This window comes from Cervus canadensis, chromosome 9 (genome assembly GCF_019320065.1).
Source record: "Cervus canadensis isolate Bull #8, Minnesota chromosome 9, ASM1932006v1, whole genome shotgun sequence".
NCBI classification, from domain to species: domain Eukaryota; kingdom Metazoa; phylum Chordata; class Mammalia; order Artiodactyla; family Cervidae; genus Cervus; species Cervus canadensis.
The window spans coordinates 11,120,910-11,131,207 of NC_057394.1; the positions used below are offsets into that span (position 1 = coordinate 11,120,910).

Here is a 10,298-nt window from a genome sequence, read left to right on the forward strand (position 1 = left end):
GCCTGGGTCCTGCAGACCCCGTCACATCCTCACTGTGTGACCTTGGGAAGGTCACGTAACCTCTCTGCACCTTAGTTTTTCATCTGTAAAAATAAAATTATACTATCCATCCCGTGTGAAAGGATTTGGTAAATTATGCCCAGGTGGGGAAGGAATGCACTTTATTTTGCTACAATCTCATCCACCATTGAGCTCCTTGCCTTTTGAGGTTGATGATGAGCAAAAGGAGATTATAATACAACAAAAGAGCAAGAAGTGGTGCACTTTCTGCCCTGAAAGATCTCAGAATTTCACAAGGCTAACTATGGTGGTACAAAGATTTAGAGAAGGGGTTATACAAATGCTACTGAGAACCTATAAACTATACCAACCTTCAGTTAAAGACACACAGGCCAGGATATTCTGCGTTTTCCCTTGTGTTATTAATCCTTTAAGTTCTTCCTTTGCACTGCTTCAGAGCTGACCTTTGGCCTTCCAAGTTGTATAGAAGCCCCTGCCCTCTGAACGCAGACAGGTTCACTTTCCTGGATAGTTCACTCAGTCAGCTACAATGGTGGGGTCATTTGAAAGACCTAATGATCACCCTCCCTTACCCCTTGGTGTCAATTCTGAGCCTGCCTCCCTACCTGGCCCCTTCTGTTCCTTCTTTCATGGAGCTCATCCCATGGAGTTTCTCCCTGGTCATTATTCCCTAGTCTCCCAAATCACATCCAGACTCCTACTCAGGTTGGAAATAATTCCCCCAGCCTTCACCCCCTGGTCAGTCTCACCAGACCATATACCCACACCTCTGAGCCGTCTCTTCCTCATCATCTTGACTGAAGGGCTGTAGACCACTGATGCGGGCTCTTGATTCATGATGTGATGGCTCACTCAGGCCACCACCTACTTTTCCACTTTCCAGGCCCATTTGCTCTTTCATGTAGCCATTTGGGCAGTAATACATTCTAACATTCAGCAAAATTTATGGAGCACAGGCGGGCAATGTCCAACTTGGCGTATCAACAAAACAGAACTCTCTGTGCAGTTGAATTCTAGCAGGAGGAGACAGACGATAAACAGTAAATAAAACGAGTAAATGTGTCTGTGTTGGAAGGTAATACGTGTTCTGGACAAAAGCAAAGGGGGGTTGGAAATGGGAGGTCAGGGAAGGGGAAGGTTGCAGGTTAAATGGTGGGTTAAATGGAAGCCCTGTGGGCTTCATGGAGAGTCCAGACTTGAAGGAGGTGAGGGAATGGTCTGTGCAAGTGTCTGGAGGAAGACAGAGCTATGGAGGCAGAGGCCAGCGGCGGGGATCCCTGTGCCCAGCACACTCAGGAGTGACCAGCAGGCTGGCGTGGCTGGAGCCAAGTGACCCCAGTGAGAGGAGACATGAGGCCAGTAAGGAAGGCTGGGCCAGGGGGTGGTCCTGGATCACGTGCCTTGGTGGGCTCATGCACAGACCCTGAGTTTTTTGTATCATTTCACCTCTCCTGTGCCTCTTTTAGCCCCCTGTGACCATCATAAGAAGCAGTGACTCAGACATTTTGCTGAGTGGAATCAGAGTAACATGGACATCTCACAAATACCCTTGGAGTTTTTTTTTTCTCTCTGAAATAATGGTGCTCCCACCCCATGGCACCCAGAAGCACCGTGATAACACTAGTCAGTGTGTTTTGACATGGCATGAGCCTCACGAGACGTGTGTCCTGACAGATGAGAACAGTGTTCTCCTCACCATAAAGCACGTCAGTCTGTCACGTCCGGGCACACCTCTGGTTGGAGGGCCATTCCCATCTCCCTCGCTAATAAACAGCAGCATCTAGTTCTTGTCACAAATCAGAGGAGTCTTCAGTCCGAAGAGGACTTATCAATCCCAGTGTCGCCACTTAAAAACGGTGTGTCCGCATGGAACGCAGAAGAAATGGTAGACACGGGCCCTTGGCCTTAGATTGATAAAGCATTCAGCAACTAGAACAGGCCTGTAAAGTGTGTGACAAGCAAGGTTGGATCAGCTTGAATGTCTTTTCCCACTCTATCTAGACTTTGGGTGGCCCAAGAGAACTCTGGGAGTCAGCCTTTCTCGTTTTGTGATTAGTCCTTTTTGAGTAAACCCTCCCCAACCGCTTACTAAATAGTAAAGAATCTAAACATAACACTCCCATCTTATTTCCACTTGTTAAAAAGTAATACAAGCTTTAAGCATATAGCTACCTGTCTATTCATAAATATATATATGAAATAAGAATGTTATATTTACATATACAATATATAAGCAATAAGGCAGAAATGTGAAACAGTACTGAATTAGAAACAGCTATTTTTCTATTCTTTTTTAAACCAACTCTTTGCTGTTGATATGTTCAGGTGTCTTATAAGAAAAGAAAACAATATTGAGTGGTGTCTTTTTGGTTAAAAAATATGTGAGAAAAATAAATGTTTTTTAATGTTGTTGAATCACTCAAGTTTTAAAACATCTTTATTATTGCAACTCAAAATTTTTGAATTTCTGGCTCAAGATATTTTGCTTGGAAATACATTCCAATATTTTGTGGAAATACATTCTCACATTTTATTTTCATTGATTTCTCTGACTTGTGCAAACTTAAGCATGTGATTGCAAGTTGTTCCAAGAATATTCCTATGGAACTCTTTTCTGGACTTAACTCTGTTATATGATATCTCAAGACTGTTTATTTAGTCTTTTTTAAATATTTGCAAAGCTGTCTCATGCCTGCTAGCTCATTCAGCTTTCACAACTTCCAAGAAAAGTTTAGCGCATTTATGAGCAAGAAAATTGAGCAGGGAGTGATCAAATGATTTCTTCAAAGACAAACCTCTCCTATTAAAGTTAACAAGAACCTGACCCTCTTGACTTTATGTGGTGCCTGTGGTTAAACGCACACCACAATAAAGGAAGACCAGATTCTGGTTCCACAAAGTGCCAGCATGTGTCCTAGACACGCTTCGGGTTCCTTACCTGTCACTCGGGTGCGGTGATGACCTGTCCCTTGGAACGAATGTAGCAAGCCGTGGCCTAACTCCGTGCCGTGTTCCTCCACAGCGATACACTGCTTCCCGTATGTGAAGAAGCGGATCCCGGTCATGTACCAGCACCACACAGACCTGAACCCCATCGAGGTGGCCATCGACGAGATGAGCAAGAAGGTGGCCGAGCTCCGGCAGCTGTGCTCCTCGGCCGAAGTGGACATGATCAAACTGCAGCTCAAGCTCCAGGGCAGCGTGAGCGTCCAGGTGAGCTGGGCGCCGGGCCAGGCAATCTGCAGGGCAGCTCCTGCGGACCCAGGGAATTTCAGGTCGTTCACACCAGGTCCAGAGGCGATCCCCGTCTCCTCCGTTCCGTATTTGTGTGGTTTCTCCTGATCCCAGACAGGCGGGAGCCCGTTGGCTACAAGAGCATCATTGTCACCAAGCTGTCTGCAAGGGCTGGAGAGGGGTACAGCCTGGCTTCTCAGAAATTTGATTAATTCTGATTGCCTAATTGGAAGCATCAAGACTTAAATAGGATGAAGTATGGAGAGCTATAGGTTTTCATATGAAACTATTGTTTTCTGGTTTCTATGAAAATTGTTAACTGAAAATGTACCTTAAGCTTCACTCTTTTAATGGTATCTTTTGATTAGTGAAATTCTTCATTTCAACATAGCCCAACTAGTCAATTGTTCCTTTATTAGTAGCAGCTTTTGTATCCTATATAAGAAATCTGTTTCAGAGATGTTCTTTTTTCTTTGTTTATCTGAATTGACTTTTATGTGGTAACGAATAGGGGTCAAGACTTTTTTTTTTTCCCCTCCTTTCGCTGTTGAGGTGAAGTCATACTGGATCTAGGTGCTGACTTTTCTGTAATTTTTATTGGAGTTTAGTTGTTTTACAACGTTGTGTAGGTTTCTACTGAACAGCAAAGTGAATCAGTTATACATGTACACACATCCACTCTTTTTTAGACTCTTTTCCCATTAGGCCATTGTAGAGTACTGAGTAGAGTTTCCTGTGCTACAGAGTAGGTCCTTATTAATTATCTATTTTATACATAGTGGTGTGTATAGGTCAATCCCAATCTTCCAGTTTTTCCCCCCACCCCCCACCCCACCCAGGAGCTGGTTACACAGGTATGTTCAGTTTGTAAAAATTCATGAAGCCAAACACTTACATGCACCTTTATGTTGGTGTGGTGCACTTCAATCATACGGGTGTTTTTCAGATACTGTACTTATGTGGTTTCCTAAGAAATTAATAAATGTTAAGTTACTCCTTCCCATGACCAGCATGCTTCTTGCTTTATTGATGTTTTTAAGTATGTATAAATAATTCTAGCCACCTGCATTATGTGTACATTCCTACATCCACTTCTTTTCTCTTTCAAGAAGAATGTGTTTGTGAAGGTTACATGTAGATTGTAATATGCTGGTTTCATTTACTGGTATCTGTTTTTGTCAACTTTTTGTCAGATCAATGCTAAGCTGTTACCTCACATTTTTCTAAATGTCATTCACCTCAAAAGTATTTACAGATGTTTTCAACCTCCTTCCTCACGGCCCAAAAGACTAATGTACCAAAATAAGGTATCAGGTGAAGATGATAAATACTCCAACCACGTGAGTGATTGCATAACGGGCCAGAGGCCACAATTTTCTGCAGCTTAAAACAAAAACCGTTCAGTAACGTGGCCTGGGCCTGGAAACACCCAGCCTCTGAAAAGGCCAGTGCAGGGGTAGGTGTGCCGGTGAAGGGTGGGGCTGGGCAGGACGCACTTTCTAAAGGGCATGTGCCCTGCCTTTTGATAGTGACCTGAGAGTCGGATAAATGCCTGGTCATCTTTAAGAGCAAAGCATTCTGTGATGAAACGAGGAGGTAAAGGTTACGTGTGTGCACCCTCCAGGATAACAACAAAGTTGGAGTCGGGGAGAGAAGCCTGATCCCTTTATTTGTGTTTCTCTAATTCTTCCACCGAGAGCCTCTCTGGGGTGGCTGTTGCACAGGACGGAGCAATCGGGTAGCTTTGTGACTCTGCGCTCCACTCCAGGGTCTTGTCGTGCTGACCTTATGACGTGTCACGAGCTTCCTTCTGCACCTTCTTAAAACTGAACATACGCGTCAGTCTGGATCTTCCTTCATTCGGGTCACCTTTAGGTTATTGACAAAGCTCCCCACATATATCCAGGGATCGTACCCAGTCATCCCTGAGGGTTGGCTAGTTGTCCCTGTGTCAGAGGGCCCCCCTCTAGCCTCTTTGCCCCCCGTCTCCCCACCCCTGGTGTGAACTCTATCAGTTCAGTTCCCCTGCCATTACTGCAAGTCCTACATGCCACGGGCCAAGACCACCGCCCATGCCCTTCACCCACAGCCACACCCTCCCTGCTCACTTACCTCCAAGTCCTCCAGGACCGCACCCCGCCCCACCCTCCCCCGAGGGAAAAAAATCATGCAATGATCACGTGGTCAGGCCCTGTCCCAAGTGCCTGCGACTTTCCCCTCCCCATCCAGTGTGTCTAACCCTCTTTGTCTCCACACTCCCACGTTTCCTAACTTACTCAGCCTCAGAGAACTCCGCTTGGTGAATTAAAGGAGACATGCAGGGCTCTGAGCCCCTCATCTTGTTGCCAAATTCCCCCGCATCTTTGGCCTCCCAGCCCCTGAGATGGTTAGTTCATCTAAGGATAGCAGATCAGCTTCACAATTCCACAAGGGGAAGAGTCGGTTCTTTAAAACTGGCACATGTGCTTCGTTTTTCAGTTTTCATTGACCTCACCAGAGTGGTCTCTTAGCTCAGTGTCATGTAGCACAAATACCAGTTGGAAGACTGGCTCTGATCTCAGGTGTCTTACTTATTGGCTGTTCCACCTTAAACAGGTCCTTACATTTTCCAAGCATTAGCTCTTCCTACATAAGATGAACCATCATCACAAGTGCCCTGAGGATGACTGAGATGACAAACATCAAATAGCTTATAACAAATATGCGCTTGATTCATGGTTTCTTCTTTTGGGTCCTAAGTTCATGGAGGGCAGAGATCATAACTCACTCACTCAAGCAGCATTTTTAGCAAATGCCAGCTGAAACTAAAGATGATGGGCATTTTCTTCGTAACCTAATTTTAAATCTTTGTTCTTTATTCAGGTCAACGCTGGTCCACTAGCATATGCCCGAGCTTTCTTAGATGACACAAACACAAAAAGATACCCTGACAATAAAGTGAAGTTGCTTAAAGAAGTTTTCAGGTAACGCACACTGGAAATGTCTTTCTCTTGAAGTATCGATCATTTCTGTGCTCATTCAGGAAAGAGATCTTGCCAGTTGGGCTCATCCTTTGTTCTGTTCATACCTTGATTTCCCTCTCCCACACCATTTCAGGCAATTTGTGGAAGCGTGCGGTCAAGCCTTAGTGGTGAACGAACGGCTCATCAAAGAGGACCAGATAGAGTATCAGGAAGAAATGAAGGCCAATTACAGGGAAATGACAAAGGAGCTTTCTGAAATCATGCACGAGCAGGTAGGTGCCACACTCAAGTGCTTCTCATGTTTAGAGAACACGCATCACTTGGGGGTCTCGGGTGTACCCTAGGATGGTCTAAACACCCTGACATCCTTCCAGAATGTTGCTCTCTGAAGGATCGTGTAGCATGCGGCACTGCTGCTACTGTCTAACCATGGGGGCTTGGGGAACAGCTAACAGCAAGCCTACTCGTCATTGTCTCACCTCCTCTGTATCGCTCAATCTGTCAATAGCTCAAAAACAACTCACATAAAAAAAGAGATGCCGGTACCATTCCTGGAACTCTTTACTCACCCAATTCTTTGGAAGAACAGGGTTTGCCAGCCTGGTTTCAGGAATTCTCCATTGCAGTAAATGTCTTTCACCATTTAAAAAAATGGGTTTGTGCAGAGTGTGACTCCTCAGAGCTGACCTGGGTGGCCCAGTGAGTCAGTCCTCAAGGCTGCTGCTTTATTCCTGGTCATTCCGGGCAGCCTTCCTGATTGCACTGCTACCACCACCTTCCTGTATGAATTCCTTTCAGTGGGATTACGTATGTGGGCTCAGTAGTCATCAGTGGGGACAGCTGCCCAGGGAACTGAATGAATGTCAAAGGCCGCTTCCTGCTGCTTTTTGAGGGGTCTGGTCTCCATCAGACTTCTTCTGTGTCAGTCTTTCTGATCAGTGTGGCCCTTTAAGCGGCCCACATGACTGCTTCTGTCTGTTGCCTGCATTACTGCCTTTCAGTCTTAAAAAAAATGGAAGCCAGTACCATTTGTGTCAGTTAACCTGTGATGATTTAGTTAGGAGGTTTCTGTTGCAGAAAACTAACTTAAATGTCTAAGCTTTAACTTGCTTTTTTTTCTCCTCCATGCTTACACGTTCAGATGGGATGGTAATGTCATTTTATACTTTTATTTCTCTGGATCTTAATTGACTCACAGAAAATTATGACTAAGTTTGGGCAACTGTAGACACTGACATAATGACAGTGCACGTGCAAAAAGAAGGCAGCCCTCTTCTGGGCATTTAGAAAAGGTCAAAAAAAAATAGAAATGACTAAAGAAATAAATATGTGAATAATTGAGAGGAAAGAGAGGGTTTTGTGGGAACAAGTGTCTGGAGAAAGCTCAGGGTCTTTTGCGTGGGGCCTCCAGGTAGGATGGAGAACTTGATCAGTGGCTGTCAGCACTTAGAACTAGACAAGATGAAAGTAGGAAAAAAAATTCAGAGCTGAGAATATTAAACTCCCAGACTGTGTGGACATAACCCCATACTGGCTCTTAACTGCACCTTGCATTTTCCATTAACCCAACAACTGTGTAGATTAAACTTTGAACCCTTAAGCAAAAAGGATCTTGCCCTGGAGTCTTGGATTTTCCAGGGGAGCCTCTGAGTGCATATGTTCCTCTCAGTGTGCACCAGGCACTAGGTCAAGTCTTGTGCTTAGAATTCTTCCCTGCGTTATTGAGTGTGAAAGAGACTTGTTGAGAGTCAGCGAGGCTGCCACTCTCTCTCTCTCTCCCAGCGTGGAAATCTGTAAGACCTTGCAAAAAGGAGCTGGTGGAGAACACCAATGCTCCAGATTCATTTAAAAAAAAAAAAAAGACTTTTCCAAGGGCCGGGACCAGGTCGTGTCCCCAACCAGGTACATGCAGGATAGACTTCAAGGTGCTTTTACCACCTGGTGAGCTTAGAAGGCTGTCTACTCACTAACCTGTAGAGGAAATGAAACACGCTGTCTTTGACTTGCTCTTTAAAATCCTGATCCGATAAACACTGATGCACAGTGGGAGGTGAGCTGACCTGCTCCGTCAGCCCTGCACCGAGGCCGAGCTCCCTGGGGGTATCACAGTCATGCAGCGGCCGCCAGGTCATGAGTTGTGAGACGTGTCGCTGGGGTCGCTGGGGTCATTGCGCGTGGGTAACGCTGTGTCTCTGTGCCTCGAGATCTGCCCCCTGGAGGAGAAGACGAGCGTTCTGCCAAACTCCCTGCACATCTTCAACGCCATCAGCGGGACGCCCACCAGCACGCTGGTGCACGGCATGACCAGCTCGTCCTCTGTGGTGTGACCCCCGCCACGTGGGCCACGGGTGGGGACTTGCTCTGTCATTTGCAAACTCAGGACGAGACTCCAAAGCTAATCCCCGGGCATGTGCCTGACGCGGGGAGACCGAGCACAAGAAGGAGCCAAGGGGATGGAAGAGTTACAGGAAATAAAGAACCGGCTAATTTCATAGCATGTTTCCTGGAGGAGTCCTCCTCAAGAGAGCACTCATTTTTTTTTTTAAACCTCGCTGGCAATATTCAACGTTTTCATTGTGTCTTAACAGAAGTGTGTGGTGGACACTCTTCGGCTGGAGTTAAATGTTATTCTTCCTTACAGAAGTAGTATTAAAAATATATGGCCTAGAGAAAACACATGTTTCAGAATGTACATAGCACTGAAGTCGAGGCTGGAGGGTAACCCTTGGCCTCTAGGCTAAGCTGGAAAATCTTGAAAATTTTTTTTTTTTTCCTGTGGCACATTCAGGTTGAAAACAAGAACTATTTTTGTGACTAGTTTTTGATGACCTAAGGAAACTGACCATTGTAATTTTTGTACCAGTGAACCAGGAAAGTTAGTGCTTTTATACTCACTTGCATTTAAGAAATAGGAAAGCTTAAGAAACTAAGGGAGCTTAAGACTAGTCAAGCAGTTTAGAACCAAAGGCCTGTATTAATAAACACAACTATGCTAAACATTTAAAGGAGTATAGTATACTGTTATGTACATAGAGTTTGTTAATACAGTCTTGGCATTGTGTACATACACATATGACATTTCTACATTTTTAATACATCAGCTTCTGCATAAAGTTTAATTGTGACAGATTTGTGCTGTTCTTAGTATATGCAACACTTGACTCTACTGTTTTATTCTTGTACATAAAAGCAGTGCAGTATGGAGGTGTATACAGTCTTTGCTATGTTAGGTTTATAAACCATTTTAAAAATTTCATCCTTTTGCCAAAGTGGTGGAGTATGTCACTGATAAATCATAAATCTTGTGGGGAATAGTGGTGTAATGTAAAGCCTTCACTGTGTTATATTTTCTTTTCAGACATTAATTGAGTAATTTTATATTTGGGAAAAATAAAGGTTTTTAATTTTATTTAACTAGAATCTCTGCCCTGCTGTAATTAAATATTCTGTACCACATCTGTATTAAAAACAACATTGCTGATTTTCCGGTAGCGCGTATTGGGTATTTATTGTTGGACAGCCTTAAGAGGGGGCAGGATATTGAAATATTAGGGGGTGAAATAATGTGGTATATGAAATTTTGCTTAAAAATACCTGAGGGGAAAAAAAGAGAGTACAGGTTTGAAACAAGCTTGACAAATGTTGGTTGGTAATTGCAGAAGCTGAGGTTGGGTGCATGGGGACCGTTGTACCCGTGTCTCTGCCTTTGTCTAAGTTTCCACAGTACAGAATTCAAGAGGTGAACTGGGGGACCAGATCTGCCAGAGGACTTGGTTCAGCACTTTGTCACCCTGCAGTCTGGCTCTGAATTCTGCTGGGTTGTTCCCAAGGATGTGTAGACACATTAATCCCCCTGTCTGTTCCCCTTCCACTCCTTCATCACCTCCCTGGTTGACTCCTCTGGGACAGGTAGTCATTTATCCCAGCAGGGCGCCCTGGCCAGGTGAGCACACCTTCTTGGGCCCCTACAGCATCACCAACGCTGGACCCAAGTCAAGTCATCGCTCAGACCACAGGTGCTGGTCTTGCCTGTGACGCGCCCAGGGCCCCAGCCGTGAGCCACTAAGCCCTAGAGAATTC

General features: G+C 44.9%; 1 protein-coding gene across 13 annotated transcripts in view; it reads left to right on the forward strand.

Moving 5' to 3' along the window:
- DOCK9 (dedicator of cytokinesis 9) overlaps positions 1–9,704 on the forward strand; it is a 270,233-nt gene extending 260,529 nt beyond the window's left edge. For all 13 annotated transcript variants that reach the window (XM_043477992.1, XM_043477995.1, XM_043478000.1 and 10 more), the window contains 4 exons: positions 3,044–3,234; positions 6,118–6,218; positions 6,352–6,490; positions 8,423–9,704. In XM_043477992.1, coding sequence (XP_043333927.1) covers positions 3,044–3,234; positions 6,118–6,218; positions 6,352–6,490; positions 8,423–8,545 — 554 coding nt within the window. In that variant the 3' untranslated portion in view covers positions 8,546–9,704. The remainder of the gene's footprint in view (positions 1–3,043; positions 3,235–6,117; positions 6,219–6,351; positions 6,491–8,422) is intronic.
- Positions 9,705–10,298: the final 594 nt, after the last annotated feature.